Source organism: Vicugna pacos, chromosome 16 (genome assembly GCF_048564905.1).
Source record: "Vicugna pacos chromosome 16, VicPac4, whole genome shotgun sequence".
NCBI lineage: Eukaryota > Metazoa > Chordata > Mammalia > Artiodactyla > Camelidae > Vicugna > Vicugna pacos.
The window spans coordinates 41,923,901-41,949,364 of record NC_133002.1 but is presented as its reverse complement, the minus strand read 5'-3'; the positions used below and the strand labels follow the sequence as shown (position 1 = coordinate 41,949,364).

Genomic DNA, 25,464 nt, shown 5'->3' with positions numbered 1-25,464 from the left:
CGGAAATAGACTACTTCTGGGTGGAAAGAGTAGCAAAGAATTTTAATCGTCCATAGACTGACTGAAGCAGGCCTTACAGGATGGATAAATAGGGTTTTGACATGCCTAGTTTTCAGTGGAAAGAGTGTTCCGGGGAAGAAATAGCAAGTCTTCAATTTGACTAGGGGGAAAGGTACCTGAAGGGGGCCTGGAAAGATGGAAAGGGGACCATAGAGAGAGGACTTCGAACAGCAGATGGAAGAGCTTGGACTTATACACTGGCAGACTTTGAATGACTGTGGAGGACCTCTCTCAGTGATTTTAGTAGCATGGTGCAGAGTTGGGAGTGACTCTCAAGGCTCCAAGCTGGTTCTTTATATATTTCCCTAAGTTCTGGATTTGGCTTCTTTTTCAAAGATATGGGAAGAAGGGATGCCCAGTCCTTAGGTTATTGTAAATGATGCTCAGTAAGCATTTTGAAGGATGACAGAATCCAAGGAGTGCTGCAGGACTGGCCAGAACAGGAGTTGAGGGACATGTGGCTTTGTGCCAGACCTAGCTAATCTTTTCCCTGCTGCATCAAAGGGTTAGTTACTTAGTCTTGCCCTTGTCTTTTCCCTGCAGTAATCCTCCACTGAGTGAAGAGATGTTGCCTCCTGGGGAGTGGATGTGTCACCGGTGCACTGTTCGCCGAAAGGTAATGCTGCTTTCTGAAGGCTTTGCTCAGAATGCCAGATCTAGAGCACTGATATTCTAGAGCTAAGACGACTTGGCCCTGAAGGCGTTTTCGTCCCTTCTTGTCTCTTCCAGCCCTGGATCACCCTCACTCTCCCCATGGTGACTGTTTGGAATCCAGTAGGGCCTAAAATCCAAACATGGGCTGCTGAAATGGGCAGAAGAGGTGTGTTAATTTACTGAGCCATGTCCAGTCACTAGTGACAGGAGTAGTCTGATCTTGTAGACCTCCTGATAAGAGGCCTGAATGTGGCAGCTATATCCATGGCTGAGAGTGTCTGAAGAAGAAGAAGGCGGCTTCTCCAGCTTGATGGAAAAAGGATTTCCCTCACCCTAAGGCAAATAAGTCGCTGGTACCCAGAGGCTTGGCCAGGTGTATGGGGTGAAGAGGACTTTGACCCACTTGTACCCCTGGTTGCCTAACCTCTCTTTAGTTCCCCTTCCTTTGGTTTTGGTAATTCAGTACTGGCTTTGAGAACATTATTTTCTACTTTGAGTACTTTTGTGGGGTGCAAAAGCTAAATTCTCCCTTATCGAAAAAGGAAGTAGGTGTGTTTCCTCTCAGATTATGAGGGACCCAATCCTCAAATTACAGGCTGTGAATTAGAATTCATCTGTGAATTGTAAACCACTCTCTTCCCTCCCGCAACACTAATTAAACACCAAACAACTTTGCATTGTTGTGACATCACCTCTGTTTTCTTGGCCCCTCAACATGATGTCACAATGAATGATGACTTCCTTGGTTGCAGAAACAGGATGAGATGATTCAGAGATTGTGGTTTATGTGTGTAACAGTTTTCAGCCTTTAAGAAGAAGGTAAACAGGCAGACCCTATTTTTCAATGTGTGCATAAGGGTTCCTATTAAAAAGCAAGCCAAGTCCAGGTCAGCCACCTTAACCACAGCTGTAGTTTGATTTCTTCTGAAGTTCACACACCAGGGTGTCCTCCAGCTTGTCCAGCTCCCAGGATCTCTACTTCTGTGTCCCTAGTTAGAGTGGGACCAGTTAGAGGTACCTCCCAGCCAAGAGGCCTTTCAGAAACTTGCCACTCAAAGAAACTGGACTTGAAAGAGTTGGGAACAGCTGAAGGAGAAAACGTAAAGCCAGAAAAAGAGGGTGGAAAAGAGGAACTGAGATTATTTTAGTGCTCATCATAGTTGGGTATTTTACATGTGATATCTCATTTTAATCCATACAGCCAACAATGGGTGCTGGTGGTGGTATTTCCGTTTTAAAAAGAAACTAAGGTTCGCAAATGTAGAACTTTCCCAAGTACTGAAAGGAAGTGACAGAGCCAAGATTTCAACCAAATTTTGTCTTACTCTAAAGCTCTATTACCTCAGCATCAGTTTTCTAGAAACAGAACTACTTGCTGGGGATTAGAGTATGCCTTTTCTTAACATAGTGTGCTTTTCCTGAAATGCCACTCTGACCTGCTCTCAGGTGGATGTCTTTGCCTCCTAGTGTCAAATCTGCCTTTACACCCCTTCGCCCTCTGCACCCCTCTGGCCTCCTGTAGTCACAGTTAAGTCGACTGAAATCATACGTCCTGTGGGCCTCATCAACCTCTGATATTCAGATCTAATTCCTAGTGGAGGCTAGATCTTCCCCCAACTCAGAGCCATCCCTCTCATATATGTGATATTCCTTATCTCTGCCGTATCCCTGAGAGGAGGAGAAGAAAGGTTTTACCAGTCTCACTTTACACATAGAGAAATTCCTGCCCACAAGCCTGAGTCACTCAAGGTCATAGGGAATCAGTGGCAGAACTGGGACATGATCCCAGGTCTCCTGACTGCAGACCAGTGCTAAACCTCCGTTTGACCACTCTGTTTGGAGCCCTGGAGGAAAATGTGTTATCAGTCATCTAGTCCTACTGTGTACACTTAGTCTTTTTCCATTTCTCCACCTTCCCATTCAAAGAAGTGTCACTTTCAGAGTTCTAGTTAAACTTGAGACACTGAAAACCACCATTCTTGGATACAGTGGTTGCTGCTCTTCACACCACCCTTCCACCTTGCAGTACACTTGTCTTGCATGCCAGCACCCAGCCTCCCTGGACAGGGAGCTCTGCTTGCCCATTTTACCTTTACTTGTGCAGACTTTTCTTTATTTTGAGTAAAGTGCTTAAAACCATTCAGGAGGTTTTAAGAGGACACTCCAAGGCAAAGTACGATGATTGCGTTGATTCTCTTATGTTATTGTCACTGTTGTCACTTAGTCTGAATTTATTCTCACTGTGAGAATGCCTTTACCCCTGTACCTTGTGTAGAGATATTGTTCATATGATGACTTAGAGTAAATGATGTGTGGTTTGTATAATTGTTTTTAACTTTCTGTACTTTTTGGTGATTCCCTGCTGCAGTGATTTTGCCAGCTTTAGTTTAGTTCAGCTATAGCTTTGTCAACTTCAACAGACCAGTGTTGCAAGTCCCCAGGTGGATGAGTCTATGATATTAGAGACTTTATTAATTTTGGTTAGTGGTCTAGCAGTACTTTGTAGCATCCATCTCTTTCTATTTTGTGGTACTTTATGTGATGCCCACCTGTTCATTTGCACAGAAACGAGAGCAGAAAAAGGAGCTCGGCCATGTCAATGGACTGGTGGACAAATCTGGCAAACGGACTACATCCCCCTGCAGTGATACTGACTTGTTGGACAGATCAGCTAACAAAACTGAACTCAAGGCCATTGCCCATGCCCGGATCCTGGAGAGGAGAGCCAGCCGGCCTGGCACGCCCACATCCAATGCCAGTACAGAGACCCCCACCTCTGAGCAGAATGACGTCGATGAGGACATCATTGACGTGGATGAGGAACCAGTGGCAGCAGAGCCGGACTATGTGCAGCCCCAGCTAAGGCGGCCCTTTGAGCTGCTGATTGCTGCCGCCATGGAGCGGAATCCCACCCAGTTTCAGTTGCCCAATGAACTGACTTGTACCACTGCACTACCAGGTTAGCCAAACCATCATATCTTCTCCCTCACCCTGGCTTCCGCAAAGTCTATTGTGCAGCCAAGGGCAGTGCTGCCTGTGTGGTCACTGTTCGTGTAGCCACTGTCTCAGGTTCCTGTTCTTGCTTCATGGAGAGATCTTTGAAGATTTTATGTTTTACAATACTTACTCAGTTTTCTACTTTCCACCTTTCCCATTATCATTAAAAAAAAAAAGGTAATACATACATGTGGTTCAAAAATCAAAAAATAGGGTTATAATGAAAAATTTCCCACCCATCCCTGTCCACCTTTGGCCTCATTTCCACCTTCCTACCCGTCACAGATAACCATTGTTTGGTTCTTATGTATCTCCTAGAATTTCTTTGTGCATATATAAGCAAATACAGATACATGTCCATTATCTTCTCCTTAAAAAATATATCATTGTACACATGTGAGTGTATACCAGGGTAAGTTACTAATATTAGAATTGCTGGGTCAAAATTATGCATTTACAGCTTTAACGGATATTACCAAATTGCCCTCCGTTTCTTTTTTATTTTTTTTTAATCAAGTCATGGCTCCTATTTGCTACCACAAAGCATCTAGATCTTATTTTCTTCTTCCCAGAGAAAGTGAAATTGGCAGAGTTAAGAAACCTACTGGTCCGTAGGATGCATACAAAATCAAAACTTCTCTGCTTTCTGTAAAAATATGGTAAAATTACAGTCTTTATCTCCACCACCTCCACAGAATAGTCTTTGTTGACTATTTGACATGGGCATTTATATTTCTTAAGTTGTGAGTATCTAACCTAGGCTTCTGACCATTTCATGTTTGTAAAACATATAGATATGTTTCTGCCACAAAGCAAGTGGCCTGTGATCATGGTTCTGACTTATGTCTCCATTCTCCTCTTTTCTTATCCTTTTCCTCACTTGAAATCAGCCAAGGGGGCCCAGAAAGAGATCCATGTCCAGGCCATGGCATGTGCTTTTACTAAAATCTGTTCCTCTGACTTACTGTTGTTTCCATATCCCAGGCTAGGAACTCTGCATCCAGGGAAAGTTCAGCACCACCAATTTCTCTTCTAGGTTCTAGCAAGAGAAGAAGAAAGGAGGAAACCACAGGGAAAAATGTTAAGAAGACGCAGCATGAGTTAGATCACAATGGTCTCGTTCCCTTACCGGTCAAAGTCTGCTTCACGTGTAACAGGTATTTTTCTTCCGTACTAAGGGGTGCTTCCTCATATTCAGCAAATGCTTTTTCCTCTCGTTTTCACCTTTTCCAAACCATGTATGTTAAATGTAGATAACCTGTATTCTGATGGTACGAGTACCGAGAGACTGAGTGTCTAATTGACCAGAGCCTTAAATGTTTTAACAGCAAATTATCTGAAGAATCACGTGCAGAAGTGCTGTAAACTGTGTGTGTAGAGGCTAGAATGAGAGGAGTTAGACTTAAAATGAAGTACAAGATATTTAGACTAGCTAGCAGAGAGAACTGTGGCCAGCAGAGACAGAAGTTCCCGGAAAAGACAAATAATTTTTAAAGCACTAAAGCGGAATTTAAAAGTAGTACGAGTTCCATAGTAGCTGGTTTGCATCAGGATGGATGACTTCCAAAAGACTCTAGGCTGCCCCAGTTGTAGCTTCCATGGGACACTGGTTTCCTTCAAGTAGAATCTCCTCAGTGACAGGAACCAGCTGCTTCAGTTACTGAAGCTGGACTTGTTCGCTTAGATGTGTTCGAAGGGCAGGACAGCAGGAGAAAATCGCTATCAAAAAGAAATGCTATACAGCAAAAGCTACAGAGAACTAGATAGTAGAGCAGCAGAATTCTGAATCAGGCCCAAACTGAGGCTCCGGCTCATCTTAAGGCCTCGAGGAGTATCACAGTTACAAATCATAACTGGCATTTGCTTGCACCCCCTCCCTTGAACTGTGCTTAACATGAATATGTACAAAATCATTTTCCTGGCACAACTCTCCCTACTTGTCAGTTTTGCTGAGCACTTCATGCAGAAGAGAAATCTTTTTCTTGCTGTAGTATAAGACTCTGGAAAGGTTGCTAGTGATTTTTTTTTTAATGAAGTAATTGCTTTCTTTTAAGGAGTAGAAAGATTAGAGCAGGGTTGGCTGTCTTCCCCCAGTGGGTGCTGAGCATTGATCATTCCAGCTCTGACAACCACTTTAGCTATACTCCAAATAAACATTCACTTCTCTATAAGACACATTCCTCTTAGAAGAGAGAATAATGAGGAGCCTGGTGGTAGCCCCCAACTTCACCTATCTTCCTAATGGTGAATGTAACTGATTCACTGGGGAGGAGAATGTGGGAGAACACTTAGCATTAAGGGAGGCAGGCTGTTCCACAGTGCAGAGTTTGTTTGAATTCTCCCATCTTGCCATAGAAATGGCCTACATCTCTTTTTTTGCAGGAGTTGCCGCGTGGCCCCTCTCATCCAGTGTGACTATTGTCCCCTCCTGTTCCACATGGACTGCCTCGAGCCACCGCTCACTGCCATGCCCCTGGGCAGATGGATGTGTCCAAATCACATCGAACATGTGGTGGTAAGCACAGCAGTGCCCTTCGTTCCTCTGTAGACACAGCTGGGGTATGGACTGATTCAGTAGGAAGTGCAGTACAGTCAGCTTTGTACCAGAGTTCACTTTAATCTCTTAGATGCTGGTTTCTGCAGACCATCCCATTCAGTTCTGATTACTTTGACATCCTCAGCTGTGCATTTTGCCTTTTCCCACAATGCCTTGTTTCAGCTGCGCAAGCAGACTTAACTCACTGTGCTTCCTTGTTCATGAGTAACTTCTATAGTGAATTAGGCAGTTGACTTTACACCTCTAAAAGGAGGGTGTATTAGATCCAGCCTTATGGAAATAAATGTTCTCAGTGGTAGTGGTTTCCATATTTTCCTGCCTCTTATTTTTATTTTTTATTTTTTTTTTTTTTTGTTTTTCTGCTGCCTCTTATTTTTAGAGGGAACAAACTAAGAAAAATTTTTATATGTCTATCCTCATAGCACTTAACTGCCCAGAACTCTGGAGAATTGAAGAATTGATACAGATAACGGTATTCTAGACAACCATCCATTTATTGAACACCTGATGTGTCCTAGGCACCAAATGAGGCTCTTTTCCTTCTCTTACTTTCTTTACGAAGGCCCTGGCATGGCACATGATAGGTGTTCAGTTGTTGAATGAATGAATGAATGAATGATAAGATGGTTCTATTATCTTATCTCCCAGGAGGATTGGTTACATTTTCCAGACTGCTTCCTTGGGCTAGAAGAGGACTGTAATTTACTGTCTCCAAAAGAGGTTTAGGACATTTCCTGGTAGGCACTTAGAACAGTCACTCAGAAGATTGAATAGGAGAGGGCTTCAGGCAGAGCAGCTCCCTCATAAGAGCAGCCTTTCCAAATTAAAAAGGAAATTGTTTACGACATTGTCTATCAAATGCTGATAACCATAGAATGACTGCTGGCCTACAGCATGCCAGTGTGCTCCCTGCTCTGCACTGAGAGGAACCTCAGTTATAAACTTACACAATGGGAGAAAAGCTTTGTTTGGCCCTCATTTGGCTAATGCCAGTCACAAAGGTTTATGTGGGAGAAAGCTTCTCTCCAAGGCTCAGTGTGTCTTGTTTTGCCTCCTGCTGAACCAGAAAAAAACAACCATGAGTAGTCTACCCAAATATGAGTCTGTAAGAGCAGCTTTCCAACAGATGACAAATTATTAATTAGGTAATTTTTTATTAACCACTTAGGGATTTTTCCTAATTTACTAATTAGGAAGCTGCCACACAGATCTTTTCTTTTAATTAAAATGTAGGGGACCAGAAGAGGAAAAGTGGCATAGTTTCTTTAAGCCTTCTGTATGCTGCTGTACCAACTTTTCTTCCCTCCCTTTGGCCTCAGATCAGTATGAGGTTTTCTGCCTCCTATAGGGCAAGGCTGTGATATCCAGATGGGTTCACTACTGCTCCCTGATACCAAAGAGGAGGAATAAGGCAGGATATTCAGGACTGTGGTGCTGATGTCTGCTTTCAGCCAGGCTCCTTAAGAGGCAACGGTTCTGCTTCCATTGGGAGAGATTCCCTTGCTAGAAAGAAATCTAGGGCTCCCTAGGGCCAAAGCCAGCATATCCTCTGAAACCTGTGAGCTGGATAGAGGACTTGAGGCTGAATTTGGAAGGGCATTTCTTGGCTAATTTCCTATTTCTTGTCCCCCTCAAGCCTCTCTAGGGAATGAGAACATACCAGTTTTCCCTTGCTGGACTGAACAGGGCTGAGGAGTGTTGACGGAAGGAGCCCATTTGGCTGAGGGCTTCTGTTTTTTAAACGTAGAGAATACAGTTAGCTGGGAGGGAGATGCATTTTGAGCTTTATGACAGGAATATATCTGCTGTGTCCCTAGCTCAACCAGAAGAACATGACGCTGAGCAATCGGTGCCAGGTGTTTGACCGTTTCCAGGACACCATTTCACAGCACGTCGTCAAAGTGGACTTCCTGAACCGAATCCACAAGAAGCACCCTCCTAACCGCCGCGTGCTCCAGTCAGTCAAAAGAAGAAGCTTGAAGGTGAGTCATAACCTGGTGCAGGCAGAATGCTGGTCTCCAACTGCCCTCATGGGTCCTAATTTTACAGATTGGGAGACTGAACCCCCTGAGATTTGTCTGTGGTGTCTCGGCAAGTAATGAATGCGACCATCATTTTAATACTTGAGGATAGTGGTCAGGATTATGAAGTCCAAACCCCCAAGTAGACCTTCAAACGCAGCCAGATTTCTATGTCTGAGGATAAAGCCCTTTAGCCCCTCCCACCAAACTTAGATGTGCCCTGCTGTTACTGCCTCTCACCTGGCACTTACTCCATCTGTTTCTGTTAGATGGCCAATTTCCTGGGGCTGTCTGGTGAGGTGAAGGTGGGATGATAAGCAAAAGGCCTTGTGGAAAGTGAAGAGCTATCCACTTTTCTGGGCTGCTGTAAATGTATCACCAGTACTCAAAAAATTGTGGCATTGGTGTAACCTAACATTTGTATGCATTTGATAGTTAAGTGTGTCCACAAGATGAACAGGAATATTTCCTTCTTTGAAAAGCATTTGGTAGTATTGAGGCCATTTCTCATAAACCATCCAGTCTCATTCATTTAACCCAGAGTGCAGCACTATATACCCATATATAAACTCAATTTTTCTCTTTTGAAATAATCCTGCCGACAGTCCCACTTGCCAGTGGAAACTCACAGTTCCCAAATATGGCCACTTGGTGGCAGTCACACTTTAAAATCACTCACACCACTTCTATCACTTCCATTGGGTGTCAGCACTAGCAAGATGTTAACTGTTGAAAATTGTGTAACAGACTCTTAACTGTGTAAATATTTATGCTTTAGTCGAAACACCGGTTTTCCAAAATTAGATGGTGTTTTCAATTGGGGGTAGAGTATATTGGAGGTGGTATGCCTCATACCTTAGTTAAACATCCGAAAGTGATCTAGACTATGTGATTTGCCATGTAGATTTGGAAGAGAGGTGGCTGCTGAAGTGAATAGATCAGGAGGCCTCGATAAAATCCTGTTATTTTTATGATGCCTCCTCCCCTTTTTTAAATGTTTCTCTATTTTTTAAGAAAATCCAAAGGTATGAGTTACCTGAAAAGCATTTTATACTTAGACAATTTGATAGTGAAATGAGGGCTATAGCATCAGAAGACAGTGCTAGAAAACTGTTTCAGCTCTGCCTGGAATTGGCCTTCATCCTTGATGTGTAGCAGTGCAGGCAAAACCAGCTGAGGCCTTCATATCTTTGTTGGGGGTTCCTCTTCCCCCTGCCCCTTCACTCTTCCCCAAGGGCAGCCTTAGGCAAGCCTACTGCTCTGTCCCTCTCCCTCCCATTCCTGGATGACCACAGACAAGCCCATGGCACCAGCCACCACTGTTAACGCTGATGACTCACAGTTCCATATTCCTTGCCTTTCTTCTCATACCTAGATTCATATCTGCCTGCCCATCTCACAGACACCACAGTCTCAGCCTGCCCAAGACCAAAAGTCTTCTGCCTTCAAATCTGCTCTTCCTTGTATGTTTCCTGTTTTAATGAATGACAGCAATCTCCACCCACTCCCTCAAACCAAAATTCTGGGAACAATTTTCAGCTTTCCTTCCCTTATCTTCCGTGAGGACTTGGTCACCCGATCTGTTGGTTTTCAAATGTTTTCCAAATCTATCAAGTGCTTTCACATCTTTGTGCCTTACATGCTGCTCCCCTGCCTTTATTTTCCCTTTGTCTGCCTGGAAATTCCTTCTTGATTTTAAAGTCTCAGCTCAAATACTGCCTTCCTGTAAAATCTTCCCTAATCCCAAACTCCTACCCCCCAGACAGAAGGAAGCATTCTCCCGTTTTTTTGTTGCTCCTTAGACATACCTCTCTTCTAGGACCCATTACGTTGTATTGTAATGTTTCTGTGTCTATCTCTCCACTAGACTGTGAGCTCCTTGAGGGCAAGGCTTAAGTTTTGTTCACCTCTGGATCTCTAGGACTTGGCACAGTGCCCAGACTCAGGCAGTGTTCAATAAATGTTGGTTGAATGTATGAATGACTCTTTGTTTGTGTGGCTCTTTCATTCTTACATAGTGTGATTCAGAGTGTGTCTTTTGTCTTTGTGCAGCAAAGAGGTCTTCAATTGTTTCATGAGTCGTGAATGAATGGATGAAGGAAACTGACATTGAGTGCTTATCATGAGTCGGGCCTCACGCGGAGCAGTTCCACTGTGAATGTGACCTCACTTAACTTTTATCTCTTAGATACAGCTCACTCACCTCCCAAACTTGGGGCTGAGCAGTAAGATCCTAGAGTACCACTCTGAAGCCCTGTCCAGTGTCAGTCTTAGACACTTTTTAGGCCAGAGCAGAAGGCAGCATGCCAGAAGGCCTAATTTCCACAGGCCTTAGACCTTGATGAAGAAAAGTGGGGGACGTGGCTGCTCTTTCAGTTCTGTGCCTTCTCAGGCTAGTCTATGTGTGTCAGAGTCAAAGAAATGGAGATACAGAGTAGTAGCAGCCCACCGAGCCTCCTTGTCCCCAGCGGATACCAGAGTGGATGATGGTCCCTTAGGCATCAGCACGGCAAACAGAAGAGTGTGGCCAGGGCAGAGTCAACTGGATGTGTTGGCACTATCTTCCTCTCCTTCCTCCTTCTGTCTATCCTACACAGGTTCCTGATGCTATAAAATCTCAGTACCAGTTTCCACCCCCTCTCATTGCACCTGCGGCCATTCGGGATGGGGAGCTGATCTGCAATGGGATCCCTGAGGAATCACAGATGCACCTTTTGAACTCTGAGCACTTAGCCACCCAGGCAGAGCAGCAAGAGGTGAGTGAAGGCAGGGCCGGGATCCTAAATCCAATCTTTCTTCCACCTCACCACAGCTGTTAACGAAAGTAGCCTCAGTGTCTATATTCTGGGACTCCCCTTCCCTCCCTCCCCCATGAGTTGAATATTCCGTAGAGAACCTGTGGCTCAGCTCCTGAGTCAAGTAAGAACTAGAGCCAGCTGGTCTGCTTCTCTCCATCAGTCCCCCGGTGTGCTGTGAGACGGGCAAATCTGTCTTGTAGAAAGAGATCAGTAGACCTGTAGAGAGGTTAGGTGACAGTGCTGGACACACTGCAGGCACTGGGGTACTTGTTGACTGTTGGTCACAGGGTGAGCCTTAGGGGCAGAGTCAGAATGGGAATCCCAAGCTCTGCTGGCCAGGGTGTTACCTGCCAAGCATACCAACAAGCCTTGCTTGGGAATGGAAACAGAATCCTCTCGGGAGTCAAGCACACCCTGTCTGGGCATTCTCGATGGGATCTCAGAACCAGTGCTTGTCAGCTCTGCTATAGCCCTGGCCACTGTGGCAGGAAGGACCAGTGCCTCCCAGGCCTCTCACCCTCCTCTCCTTTCCTCTCCTTCCGTTGCAGTGGCTCTGTAGTGTTGTTGCGCTCCAGTGCAGCATATTGAAACATTTATCTGCTAAGCAGATGCCTTCGCATTGGGACTCTGAACAGACAGAGAAGGCTGATATTAAGCCTGTTATTGTGACTGACAGCTCAATCACCAACTCCCTGCAAACAGCTGACAAGGCACCTACACCTTCCCACTACCCCTTGTCCTGCCCCTCAGGGATTAGCAACCAGAATTCCCTGAGCTGCTCTCCACCCCACCAACCCCCAACCCTAGAGGACATCAGCTGCAGTTCTTGTGCGGAAAAATCCAAGAAAGCCCCCTGTGGGACTGCCAACGGGCCAGTGAACGCAGAGGTGAAAGCCAATGGCCCACACCTCTACAGCAGCCCCACTGATTCCACGGACCCCCGGCGACTTCCAGGCGCCAACACCCCTCTTCCAGGCCTCTCCCACCGGCAAGGCTGGCCCCGGCCTCTCACGCCACCAGCGGCTGGGGGGCTTCAGAACCACACCGTCGGCATCATTGTGAAGACAGAGAATGCCACTGGCCCCAGCTCTTGTCCCCAGAGGAGTTTGGTTCCTGTCCCAAGCCTGCCCCCTTCCATTCCCAGCTCTTGTGCCAGCATCGAGAACACCAGCACTTTGCAAAGAAAGACTGTCCAATCACAGATAGGACCTCCGTTGACAGATTCAAGGCCACTGGGCTCACCCCCAAATGCCACCCGGGTGCTCACTCCCCCCCAAGCAGCAGGAGATGGTAACTTGGCCACAGGAGCCAACCAACGATTCTGCTCACCAGCGCCATCATCAGGTGAGTGTTGCTCAGCCTTTCCTCCTCTTCCTGGCAAATAAGGCTTAAGATTCAAAAAGCACTCGTATCCCTGTGAATATTTTTGAGGACTTTGATCTCTATTATCTGTCCTCCCCCTGCTTTTATAGGTGGGACTGCTTAGGCTCTGAAAGCTTAAGTGATATCTTTAAGGTGACCTACCAAGTCAGTGCAGGATTGGAACTGTAGCCTGGGTCTCCTGACCCCCATTTCCCACACCTTCCACGCTTAGTCTTCTGCCTGTTTTGTTCATCACCTTAGAGGAAACCAACAAGCTCTCTGGAGCCACTGTGGTCAGTCTGAGGTTTGGGTGATGGCCTTAGTGTTTCATGATCCAGATTCTCTGAGCCAGCTCATTTGAACATCTACATCACAGAAAGCAGGATAGAAAATAACACTGCCTTTCAGAATAACTGCAGAATGGGATGCCCACAGAGGTTGATTTGGCCCAAAAGCTTGCCTTGGAGCCACGTACCAAAAGGCAGTCCCTTAATCCGTACTTGGCCTGGTGTAGACCTGCTTTCAGTTGTACCCAGTCAGCATTCAGAACCTCAAGGTTGCTGACCCCAGCATCTGAACCAGGTTTCAGATGCTGCTGGAACCCCCTGTGGTCTCTCCTGTCTGAACTGAAGCTGGCCTCCTAGTCAGCTGGGAGTCTCGGTAACCAGGTGACTGTGACTTCTCTGCATGGGGGCCCCTGGTCCCAGGATGGCCCCTACTCTCAGGCTCTCTTCCTATTCTGTTTATCTCTTAATACCAGCCTGGATAGATTTTGCACCCTGTGAGTCCAACTTCATTATGCAGGAATTGCAGGGGCAGGCACCACTTTCTGAATGAGTAGAGGCAGCAGGGAGGTAGTCGTGGCCCAGGGAATGAAGCTATCCCACCACGTTCCCCAGAGCAGTAGATGTCACGATGCTCTGGAGACTCCTGCGTGCCCGGGTGCATTGTCCTTCCATCTGCCCTTCCTCACCACACGTTTTTAGCTCTAGGAGTTCCAGAGCCTATGGGGTGAGAATCAAGAAGGGAACATCACCTTGGGTCCGAAATCCAGACCTGTCTCAGCAGTGGGGGATTGGACCGGTGGGTTTCCCTCAGGCGACGTAAGTAACAGTCTTCCTGCTCCGTCCCCAGATGGCAAGGTCAGCCCCGGCACGTTATCCATAGGAAGCGCTTTAACCGTACCCTCTTTCCCAGCCAACTCTACTGCCATGGTGGACCTCACCAACTCACTTCGAGCATTTATGGATGTCAATGGAGGTGAGTGAGTGAGCTGCTGCTCGACCACCAGCTGCTGTCCCTGTGCAGCATGTAACTCTTTAAAAAGGGACAGAAGGGAAGCCTGATCGGGGTGGTGGGGGAGATGGTGGAGGTGGGAAAGAAAGCCCCTTCTCCTGTCTCTGCCTTATTCACACACATGTACACGTAGTCAAAGATGAAGGGAGAGCAGAGCCAAGCTGAACCAGTAAGAAGAGAAGAAAATCACTTTAGGCAGATCACCTGGACTTGAAGAATAAAACCAGGAGGAGCCTCACTCCCAAGGAGAGACCTTATCTGTGAGAACCCCTAAAGTCAGTGAGAACTGGGGCAGATCTTGATCTCTGTGAACAGAGGGTAGGTAGAAAGTCCAAGCGTCAGCATCAGACATCCCAGCCCTCCGCCACGGGCAGGCAGGTGGTTGTGTTGCTCCCCCTTTCTAGGACCACTTTACTTTAATGTTCAGCTCTACCCCACTGCAGGAGGCGTCTGCACAGGCTGCCTTGGGGCCAGTCTCTCACTGCAGATGCTAGTTCTCAGCTCCAGGTCCTTGTACCACTTTGTACTCTGTGCTGTTTGAGAAAAATCACTTGGCTGGATTTTAGGAATGCTGAAATATTTGCTCTTTGACCCTCACTACTTCCACATTCCATTTCCTCCTCAGCAGCTTTTTAATCTTTCTCTTTGGTTAATAGAAATCGAGATAAATATGCTGGACGAGAAGCTGATCAAGTTTCTGGCCTTGCAGAGAATACATCAGCTTTTCCCCTCCCGGGTCCAAGCTTCACCGGGCAGTGTCGGGGCACATCCGCTGGCTTCTGGAGGGCACCACACAGAAGGTGCGCACGCCCACGTCTGCCGCCACACCACGCTGTTAGATTGCCCTTTGTGTGTGTGAACAGCCTTCTCCCCTCCATGGAGCAAGTCAGCTTTCAGCATCTCAACCCTCCATATGTGCCTTTAACGGGCTTAATAAAGCACCATGGTTTCTTTTACAGAAAGCAGAAACATGGCAACCACAGCTTTCAGATCAGACTCAGGAAAGTCTGCTGTTACTCTTTCATACATACCCACTTTGAGACACAGAAAACAGCTGTGAATGCCTTTGGGTATATGTGGTGTGCTTTCTGCTCGATTGCTTTCAAATACTTAAGTTAGAAGGGTTTCCCAAAAGAAAGTTTTTCAAGTTCAAGGTGAGAAACAGAGTAACAGTTGGGGTAGCCTCCTGAAAATTCTTCCCAAAGGGATATCCCTTTGAGCATTAGCCACTGAAAGCCTTGATGCTTAAAAAGTGGTCTCCAGACCAGTAGCATCAGCATCACCTAAGAGCTTGTCAGAAATGCAGAGCTCAGGACCCACCTCAGACCTGTGTAATCAGAATCTGCCTTTTAACAAGATCCCTTGGTGATTCATATTCAAAATTAGAGAAACATTAGTCTGCCTTGTTTTTTGGCACAACCTCCCTACATTATCAGTTGGTATATCCCTGACAAACTAGTAGCCATCAGCCTTGAATTCCACGGCCATCTACAACGATGATCCTTCTTACCACATGTGGGAAATGCTATAGTAAGGGAAAAAATCCTCACCCTGAAACAGCCCTGTCAGATGTGAGTTTGGAAAGAGGATTCATCCAGTGGGATTAATTTCTCCAGTCTGTGAGCCAAACGTCCAGGTTCTGTTTGTTTATGTTTGAGCTGCAGGTTCTGTTGGTTTGTGTTTGGGTCCCAGATTCTGTTTCTGAATGGTCACATCCCTGTGTTTGTCTTGTAGCGCAGAGAAAGGAGGTACAGGCCCGAGCTGTGTTCTACCCTCTCTTAGGGTTGGGAGGAGCTGTGAACATGTGCTATCGAACCCTCTACATCGGGACAGGTGAGTCAGCTCGGATTGGTGCTGAATCTATTTGGCCCTAAAGATTGACACCCTTACCCACAGAGGCTAGAAAGGAGGAGGGAAGCCTCTCCATGTCTGGACAAGAGGGACTAAGAAGGGAGACTACCAACTGCTTGTCTTCCCTGCTTCAGGCCCTTTTGCTTTGTTCCCAGTGTGGCATCAGGAAAGCTGAAAGTCAGCTCTGACTGGTGCTTGGTGAGGCATTTTAAACGCTGCAGGAAGTACCTGAGGAGAGGGGGAAATGCTTTGTCTCTGGAGGTCTTTGAAAAGGTGATGGGACCCACACATACCTAACCTTTACGTAGTTCACCCTGTATCTTGTACAGACAGACAGATGAGCCTTTGGTCTAGAAATGTCTCTTTTTTCAGATGATATGACTTGTGGGCTCTGCCCCCAATGTTGTGCTCTCATAGAAATACCAATCCTCTTCAGTAGCTCACTGCTCCCCTCTGGGCAGCAGATGTTCTAAAGCAGATCAGCTGGTAGGGACAGCTGTTTTTAGCAGGGGGTTGGAAAGACATCAGTTTTGTTCAGAAATTACAGGGAGAGGGCCCTGAGCTACCTGCCCCTTGAGTGCCCACCCAGAAGCTAACTCTCTCCCTGCCTTACCTCCCCCAAACATACACTTTACAGTCTATTCTCTGCCTTCCTTTTCCTCTCCTCCTGCCACCTTGCAGGAGCTGACATGGACGTGTGCCTTACAAACTATGGTCACTGTAACTACGTGTCCGGGAAACACGCCTGCATATTCTACGATGAGGTGAGGGATTGGGACGGGGTGGGAGAGAGCTCTTCCCACCAGAGGCCTCTCCCAGACACTGGGCTTTGGTTCACTGCCCTGGGGTGAGGAGAAGGGGGTTGGAGGTCCTCTCCTTTTCTTCCCTCCCTGTCATTCCTGGAGGAGAAGAGTCTGGGTGTGGAAAGGCATCCTGCCATGGCTGCCTGCTCCCCAGGAGCAGGGCTCCCTCCCATTTCTCCTGAGGTTGGTCAGCAGGCCAGCAGGGGGCGCCCACCCTGAAGCAGGGGAGGGGCAGAGAAGGACCCAAGCTCTCTGGGGGAGTCCCTGTGTATTTCATCCTCATCATCATGTGCCCGTGAATATTATTTCACAGGAGCCAGTGCTGAGGGGGCAGAGTATAGAAACGGGGAGAGCCGGGGGCGGGGGACACTAGAAAGGAAAGCTTCCCTGAGGAGGTGAGCCTTGAGCCCTATTCATTCTAAAGGGACAGGAAGGGAGGCGTGATGGGGAAGACAGGGCTCCCTAAGTAGAGCAGCACAGCCTTCTCCATATGTCCTCTCTCCCCTTAGCCCCAGGCCCCACGCAGCAGACCACACATCTTATCTTCCCTCCTCCTCCTCAGAATACCAAACATTATGAGCTGTTAAACTACAGTGAGCACGGGACAACGGTGGACAATGTGCTGTATTCATGTGACTTCTCTGAGAAGACCCCGCCAACCCCCCCAAGCAGTATTGTTGCCAAAGTGCAGAGTGTCATCAGTAAGTTGGGGCAGAGGCCTGTGGCTGCAGAGCCTGCAATTTTTGGACACATTCTCTAAGGCCCCAGTCAGGGTGGCTCTGGCTTGCTGCCAATCACCTGCTGTCTCTTGCTTTCCCAGACCCATTGGCCAGGTGCTCCTTGCTCGTGGGCCCTGGAAGGGCCATGAAGAAGCATGTGCTTTGCACCCCCATGTGTGTACACACCTACCTGGGGACTTCAGACTCTACCAGTCCTTTCTGAGTGTCCCTCACCTCAAGACATGCAGCATTTAGAGTGGGGAGGTACAGGGGCCCCACCCTGGCAGACAGCCTAGATGGGTTGGCTGCTCACCGTTCGTCTCCTGTGACCTCCCCTTCTTTTCGCCAGGGCGCCGCCGGCACCAGAAACAGGATGAAGAGCCAAGTGAGGAGGCAGCCATGATGAGCTCCCAGGCCCAGGGGCCGCAGCGGAGACCCTGCAACTGCAAAGCCAGCAGCTCGAGCTTGATTGGGGGCAGTGGGGCCGGCTGGGAAGGCACGGCCTTACTGCACCACGGCAGCTACATCAAGCTGGGGTGCCTGCAGTTTGTCTTCAGCATCACTGAGTTTGCGACCAAACAGCCCAAAGGCGAGGCCGGCCTACTGCAGGATGGGGTCTTGGCCGAGAAGCTCTCTCTCAAGCCCCACCAGGGCCCTGTGCTGCGCTCCAACTCTGTTCCCTAGGACTGGCGGCTACCCCGTCACCCACCTGTCCACCCAACCCAAGACTCCTGCAATGCAAAAATGTACACAAACCAAGCCCGGGGGTTTTTCTATACTCCACCAGAAACCCTTCAACTACAATCTTTGCATGAAATGAAGAAAACCTTTTGACTGTTTTTTAAAAATCCTTTTTCTTTTCTCAAGTTCTAGGGGGCATTTGCACATATATTTGTACTCAACATTTCATGGGAAGGCGGCAGACCGAGCTGAGGAACAGCGTGGGCAGGGAGGGGAAGGCCAACGGTCTGGACACTTCCTCCGACACAAAACCGTTCCCCACCCTCCTGCTCCCTCCCCCTCGCCCGCCGTTGTAAAATAATCAGAAACTTGTTCTATTTTGTGGCAGTGACAATAGTTTTATATTAAAAGAAAAAAATACAGTTTTCATACAGCAAAATCTATACAATATCATTGTTTTATTTAATATAAAGATCGCTACCCACCCTCCTTCCATGGTTCCCACCCTCCAGGTTATTTTCCCTTTCTGCAGCGGTTGCACTACAGGTAGCTACTGTGTATTATGGACAAATGAGAAATGAATTCTTTTTCTGGCTGTCCATCTATTTTATTTCAAATAAGGAAAAGTGTATTTGGATTTTGTGTAAATACATCTAGTGATGACATTTTTTCAATGTTTTTAAAAACTGTGTACAGTACTACATGTGGTAGAGCGTTTTCTTCAAATTGTCTATTGTAGCAAAAATGTTTTTGTCGTAAATCTGTTTTGTCTCCTTTTTTTGTTCTCCTGCCACTTCTCTCCTCTTCCTCCCACCCCTGGCTCCCCTCCTCCTCTCCCACCCCCACAACTAGTACCAATGTACATAGTAATTGTAATGTTTTAGACTTTACAGAAACTTTCCTGTATTCTGTATATAAAAAAACAAAAAGACTTCAAATTATGTTTTCTGCCTGTCTGTCCTACCTGTCATCACCCTTAGAGGGGACCCTCCCCGAGGTCCTGGTCCCACAGTCTCATTGAACAAGTCTCATTCCCAGATACTCAGTCCTCAGGGAAAGTCAGGAGAAGGCAGGTGTTGGAGAAAAGTGAGCCTTAGGTGGGAGGGGAGTGGGGGGTGCATCTGTGAAGGGAGGCTGTTCTATGGCTTTGTGGGTGACTCGAAGTTCAGAAGGCTTGATCATTTGACATGATCAGATTCTGCAGGAATCCAGGGGTAAGCAGGTCCCAAATCCAAGACATTAAAACGAGCTGACATGAGACTTCAGCATTCTAGTCTAGAAGCTTTAACCCAAGGAGTTGGGGCTGCCTTTTGTTCCAATTGTTCGCTATCCTTTATCCATCTATCCTGGGGGAAGTCATAACACTTGGTTTTGTCCATTCCCCTTAAGCTTTAGCTGGGCATGGAGCAATTCATTAATTTATTCAATTATCACTCAAGTTCCTCTTCTGCCCAGCCTTTGCAGTCACTTGGATCTTGGTCTGGGTCACTTGCTGTGAGCAGTCAACAGGGCATATGTGGCCCCTCCGTCTTGGAGCATAGAATCTAGTGTGGAGCAATCTTGATTCAGATGTCTTGGGAACATGAAGGAAAAAGAGAAATCCAGTGTCTAGACCCAGCCATGCCACAAGTAATGTGACTTGGAATTACAGCTTTACCACTGCAGTTCCTCATAACACAAATCTACAGCATTACGTTAATTCTAAGGCCCTGAGCACCCTCTTACTAAGCCAAACTAGTTTTTCCTCCTTGCACACCTTACTTGAGAAACTACCCCAGAAGTTTTTATTTCATTAGTATTGCATCCCGGGCCTCATCCCACAACATCTACAATGAGCCCTGAATCCACAGTATGGCTAAATAGGAAATTTCCCCCCGAGTCAGTTCTGTCCCTGGCTTCCACCTCATCTAGCTTTGTCTCCACAATTCTGTCCCCCAGTGCCCCGTGCTAATGAGCCTCCAAATTCCTAAGGGCAGAAACAGTATTCTACTAAGTATTTCCAAGGCTAACTGCATTGCTGAGCATGCCAGAAGTGCCAAACAATGGGTGCTAAATTGTACTGGGTTTCTCAGGCAAGGTCCTTTCTCCTGGCAAGTCACTTGGCCAGGAATATCCTTACCCCTGCCTCCCTAGCTGTCTCCACCCATTTTGCCATCATAATCACTTCTTCCATTGAGTGATGGAGTTTACCTATTTCTTTCACCTGTGAGAATCATTCTAGAGACAAATTTTCTCCCCAAGATAATAGGTTTTACAATCTCTTCCTGCTTCCCTTCAGAAACGGAGGGGGTGGGAGGCAAAGGCAGGAAGATAAGACAGCTAATGAATGAATTCTGACAGTCCTTAACTGATGGTGCCACCCTGAATATACTGTGTCAACTCTCCGGCCTCTATAGGAAGAAAAAGGAAGGATCCTAGAAGCTGAGGACTGAATATGAGGATAAGTAACTGAAAGAATGTGTTTATGGAGGGCAAGGCATCCATGACTGGACTGACTCTCAGACACAACAGCATTCATGTACCCACCCCTCTCCAGAAGGTAAGTACTGCTACATACGTGACACCCAGAGGGTTCACACATGGGTTAGCCCCTCCTGCAAGGCCTCAGCTACAGATAGATCTTGGCATAAAGTACAGGTAGACAGGGAGATGTTCAAGCACACACACCGACAGAGACTACAGATGCATGCACACACCTGGAGGGGCTCTCGGCCAGCATGGGTGCAAACATGTAAAAGGTGCTCACACAGGCACATACACCTAGGGCCAGCAAATGCACATACCTACAAGGTGCTCACATGGCACATACACAGAGGATCCAGAGGTACGCAAATAACCTGAAAGAGGATCCCAGGGCTCCTGGGCACTTTACACACCAAAAAGTCATTCACACTCTCACTAGGCACGCATGTACATACCTAGAGGGCGCTCCCAGGGCCTAAATGCACACATGCACCTAGGTTTTCGCACAAGCACACACCCAGAGGAAGCCGACGCACGCCTAGGGGGCGCTCCCAGGGCCCACGCGCACACGCACGCACACACACCCCCGCCCTGCCTGTCGCCCGCCTCCGCCTCCACCTCCGCCTCGCCAGGCCAGTGCGGGGCCAGCAGGCAGCCCCCAGGCGGCGATCCGGGGCGGTGTGGGGCCCAGAGGGGAGCCCGGAGGCGCGGCCGGCATGGAGGCGCTGCTGCTGGGCGTGGGGTTGCTGCTGGGCGCCTACGTGCTTGTCTACTACAACCTGGTGAAGGCCCCGCCGTGCGGCGGCATCGCCAGCCTGCGGGGCCGCACGGCCGTGGTCACGGGTGAGTGCAGGCGGGAGGGCAGGGGGCGGGGAGGCCAGGACGGCGGGGGCGGCAGCCCGCGGGCTCAGCTCGGCTCTCGGCCGCCCTCCGCAGGCGCCAACAGCGGCATCGGGAAGATGACGGCGCTGGAACTGGCGCGCCGAGGAGCGCGCGTGGTGCTGGCTTGCCGGAGCCGGGAGCGCGGCGAGGCAGCCGCCTTCGACCTCCGCCAGGTAAGGGAGGGCGGGGCTGGGCGGGGCTGGGCGGGACGGTGAACAGAGGATAAGACACACCGGGGCACAGGGGTGAGCCGAGCAGCTCCGGGGGATCCAGCCCCCTGGGAGGAGACTGCGGCTCTGTTCGCCAAGTGCTGAAAAGGGAAGTGCAGAGGTGTTCTGGTCACACAGAGAAGGGGCACCAGACCTGAAGGAAGTAATTGCTGTTCTAAGACGTTTAAGAATTAGTAGACCTTACATTAATGAAAGAGAGTCGGTAAGAGAACAGTAGAGGAAACAGCATATGCAAAGGCCCTGAGGCAAGATAATTGGTCTGATTTAAGAAACTGATTAAAAGATTTAATGAGGCTGGAGCACAGCGTAAGGAGGGAAAAGAGGCAAAAGGAAGTCTGAGCCAGGGCCAGCTTCTGAGGAGATCAGATTTTATAGTATGGGCCGTAGAGATCCAATGAAGGGTCCTTGGCAAGGTCTGGACTCTCAAAATACACTTTTGGAATGAACCCCTTGGTGTGGTGCCTAGTCTGAAGGGGACAAGAGTGGTTTGGAGGAGACCAGTGAGAAGTCTGTTATAGGTTTGGGGTAAACAGTAATGATGATAATAATAATAAAATAATAATAATAATATAGAAAGTGCCTACACAGTGCTGACCACCTGTCAGGCACTGTTTTAAGGATTTTACATTATTGACTCATTTAATCCTCACAATAACTCTATGAGATAGGTACTATTATTACTTTTCCCATTTCACAGAGAATTAAGGCTCAGAAAGATTAAGTATCTTGCCCAAGGTCACACTCAAGGAAGAGGCAAAGTCATGATTTGCATCCAGAGTCCACACACTTATCCACTACATTCTAATTTGTAGGGGCAGATCTTAGTAGTATTAGGAGTTGGTTTCAGAATTTGGTGCCTGGGGAGAGGAAGAAGAGAGGGATGCATATGACAGCCCAGCCCTTGCCACTCCACAGGAGAGTGGGAACAATGAGGTCATCTTCATGGCCTTGGACTTGGCCAGTCTGGCCTCCGTGAGGGCCTTTGCCACTGCCTTCCTGAGCTCTGAGCCACGGCTGGACATCCTCATCCACAATGCCGGTGAGGGGCAGCAGGACCTACATGGGGGCGGCGGGTGGCCAGGGGCAGCTGACCCCTCCAGCCAGGCTTTGCGAGGGGGCAGTGAACATGTGAGAAGGATGTCCCCTACCACCATTTCACATGGGGGACCCCGAGGTCTCAGGGAATCCCTCTGGAGTAGTTGCTCACACCTAGCCCTTGCCCCAGGGATCAGTTCCTGTGGCCGGAGCCGCGAGCCCTTTAACCTGCTGCTACGAGTGAACCACATCAGCCCCTTCCTGCTGACACACCTCCTGCTGCCCCGGCTGAAGTCATGCGCCCCTAGCCGCGTAGTGGTGGTATCCTCCGCCGCCCACCGGCGAGGCCGCCTGGACTTCACACGCCTGGACCGCCCAGTGGTGGGTTGGCGGCAGGAACTACGGGCATATGCTGACAGTAAGCTGGCCAACGTGTTGTATGCCCGGGAGCTCGCCACTCAGCTTGAGGGCACTGGCATCACCTGCTATGCAGCCCACCCAGGTGAGACCTAGCTCTCTAGATGCTCTGCTTTGTCTTGATTCCCCCCTCCCATCCTCGCCCCATCCTGTGCTCCCCCAGCCTCTCACTGAGCCACAGAATTTCAGAGCAGGAAGGAATCCTGGTCCAAGGAGAGACCTGTTCCTTGCTAATCTTGGAGCCAGATCCTTGGCTGGGTTCTTTCTCTCACACCACAAGCTTGGATGCTGACTACTGGGTAGGTTATGGCAATGAATAAGGCCTAGGTTCTCACCCCAGAGAGCCATCCATGTGACTGAACTGACTATAATATGATAATAATGATGATGTTAGCTAATAATCATCCATTCAGGAAGCATTTACTGAGTACCTACTATTCTAAGCATTAATCTTGGTGCAAGGGATGTAGCAATGTACAAAACAAGGAACTTATTCTTGTAGAGTTTACAAGCTACTTTACAGAAGGAGGAAAAGGTAATAAATAAATATATACAATGACAGGTGGTGGTAAAGTGCTATGGGGAAAGATAAAACAGGGTAAGGGGAATAAGAAATGATGGGGGGTGCTATTTTATCTACGGCAGTCAGGGGAGACGTATCTAAAAAGATGACATATGAGTAGAGGCCTGAAGGAGATGAGAGAATGAACCATGAGTCTTTCTTGGGAGAAGAGTAAAAGAACAGGGCAAACAGCAAGTGCAAAGGCCCTGAGGCAAAAGTTCCTGATGTGCTTGAGAAAGAACAAGGAGCCTGGTGTGGCCAGAACAGAGAGGGGTAGAGTGGCAAGAGAAGAGGTGTAGAGATGGGTTGGGTCACCTAGGGCCTAAGGGTCCACTGTAAGCATTTTTGTCTTATAGTCTGAGTAACTGAAGTGATGAATAAGACCTATCCCTGCCTTTAGGTTACAGAATAATGAGATCTGCTCTACCCATATTACCATACTGCATTTTAGATAATTGCTGCCTAACTAAGGCTCATTATAACTATAATAGTGACAATAATAATTACAGCCAACCCTCATTACACTCCATATCGCGAATGTCCGAAACAGTGGCTGGTCTACCATAGATGTTAATAAATGTTTGCTGGTTTAACAAAGGAACAGGACTTGAGCTAGTAGAAAAGATGGAGACAGAATTGTTCCAGGCTGGGGATGCAGCATGAGCAAAATCTGGAAGATGGGAATATATAAGGAGTTTGGATGGAGAAGAGGCGGCTTGCTGTTAGAAATGAGTGAGATCACCTTGTGGGGCTCTGAATGCCTGGTAAATACTACCCTGGACCTAGACTCTGTTCCCAACTCCCTTCTAGCCCTGTCCTTGCTGCTCTTACCCTGGGCCCTCACCCCTTCTCCCTACTCTTTCATTTCTTCCTGACCACAGGGCCAGTGAACTCGGAGCTGTTCCTGCGCCACATTCCTGGATGGCTACGCCCACTTTTGCGCCCACTGGCTTGGCTGGTGCTTCGGGCACCACGAGGGGGTGCCCAGACACCCCTGTACTGTGCTCTGCAGGAGGGCATTGAGCCTCTCAGTGGGAGATATTTTGCCAACTGCCACGTGGAGGAGGTGCCCCCAGCCGCCAGAGATGACCGGGCAGCCCACCGGCTATGGGAGGCCAGCAAAAGGCTGGCAGGGCTTGGGCATGGGGAGGATACTGAATCCGATGAAGATCCCCAGCCTGAGGACCCAGGGACCCCATCTTCTCTGAAGAATCCCCACCCTAAGGAACCCATGGCTTCTGAACCTTACCCCAGTCCCCGTGGTTCACCAGACTTGTCTAAGGTCACACGCCGAATTCCGGTCAAAGCAGAACCTAAGCCCCAGGCCTCCTAACCCCCAGGCTGGGAAGCTTTCCAGGGCACTTGGGGGCCCTTGAAAACCTTAGCTGTGTGCTAGGCCACGCACTGGGCATTGAGGAAGTTGCAATTTTTACCAACATGGTTACTTTCTGGGGCTTCAAGTTACGTCCTGGTGTCCTGGACAGCTCTTCCTGGTGGAAGGACATAAAGGATGATTATTTCTTATTATTACTGAGTGTGACAGTAACCCCAGACTGAGAGGTAGAGGGTAGTGTACTAGACACTGCTTCTCAGGAATTTGGATTTCCTATTTCCAGGCCCTCCCCTCAGGAATGCTGATCCGCCCTGGAAGAGAGCCTGGGAATTTGTTGATCTGATGCACTGCCAACATTGAGAATTACTCAACTGGGCCCTTTGCGACCATGTAGCTTGGTAGTTACATTATCCCCATTTTTCAGAGTCAGGATTAGGCAGCCAGGTAAGGGACTCACCCAAAGTCTCCTAGCTAGTGAGAGCGGCGAGCTGATATTGGAGCCCAGGTGGGCAGACTCTAGGGCCGACCGCTGGAAGGTGGGTGCTGGGAGGTGAGGCAAGGCAGGGCGGCTTTCATCCGGGCGCCCCGTGGGAGAAGGGGGACGCTTTCGCGGGCTGCCCGAGGGCTGGGCTCCACGACCCCGACCGGTGTAATAAAGCCTGCCGACTGCCTGGGCTCCTGCTACGGCTGCCTCTCTCCACACGCCGGCCCCGCCCTCCGCCGCCACACTTCCGGCGGGGCTG

The 25,464-nt window shown here is 48.4% G+C and overlaps 2 protein-coding genes and 1 long non-coding RNA gene across 5 annotated transcripts in view; 2 read left to right on the top strand and 1 right to left on the bottom strand.

The window, feature by feature from the left end:
* The window catches only part of PHF12 (PHD finger protein 12), a 37,023-nt gene extending 18,283 nt beyond the window's left edge, over positions 1–18,740 (top strand). Inside the window, exons 3-15 of one of the 2 annotated variants that reach the window (XM_006211938.4) lie at positions 604–676; positions 3,280–3,673; positions 4,748–4,868; positions 6,094–6,226; positions 8,086–8,250; positions 10,887–11,045; positions 11,636–12,431; positions 13,584–13,709; positions 14,402–14,545; positions 15,480–15,578; positions 16,278–16,360; positions 16,962–17,100; positions 17,468–18,740. In XM_006211938.4, coding sequence (XP_006212000.1) covers positions 604–676; positions 3,280–3,673; positions 4,748–4,868; positions 6,094–6,226; positions 8,086–8,250; positions 10,887–11,045; positions 11,636–12,431; positions 13,584–13,709; positions 14,402–14,545; positions 15,480–15,578; positions 16,278–16,360; positions 16,962–17,100; positions 17,468–17,802 — 2,767 coding nt within the window. In that variant the 3' untranslated portion in view covers positions 17,803–18,740. The other variant, XM_072938990.1, reaches the window with a different exon arrangement.
* Positions 18,741–18,872: 132 nt separating this feature from the next.
* Positions 18,873–25,295, bottom strand: LOC140686136 (uncharacterized). The gene is made up of 3 exons (XR_012059690.1): positions 25,179–25,295; positions 24,638–24,878; positions 18,873–19,372 (listed from the first exon to the last, which is right to left on the bottom strand). It is a non-coding gene; the product is annotated as an uncharacterized lncRNA (long non-coding RNA).
* On the top strand, positions 20,735–25,392 carry DHRS13 (dehydrogenase/reductase 13). Of its 2 annotated transcripts, XM_072938999.1 has the most exons (5): positions 20,848–21,105; positions 21,199–21,317; positions 22,290–22,413; positions 22,600–22,911; positions 24,270–25,392. In XM_072938999.1, exons 1-5 carry the CDS (start codon positions 20,979–20,981, stop codon positions 24,719–24,721), a joined length of 1,134 nt encoding a protein of 377 aa, XP_072795100.1. In that variant the 5' UTR covers positions 20,848–20,978; the 3' UTR covers positions 24,722–25,392. The 2 variants fall into 2 exon arrangements, with proteins under 2 accessions (XP_072795099.1, XP_072795100.1); XM_072938998.1 differs by lacking the exon at positions 22,290–22,413 and having other exon boundaries at positions 20,735–21,105.
* The last annotated feature ends 72 nt before the right edge of the window (positions 25,393–25,464 follow it).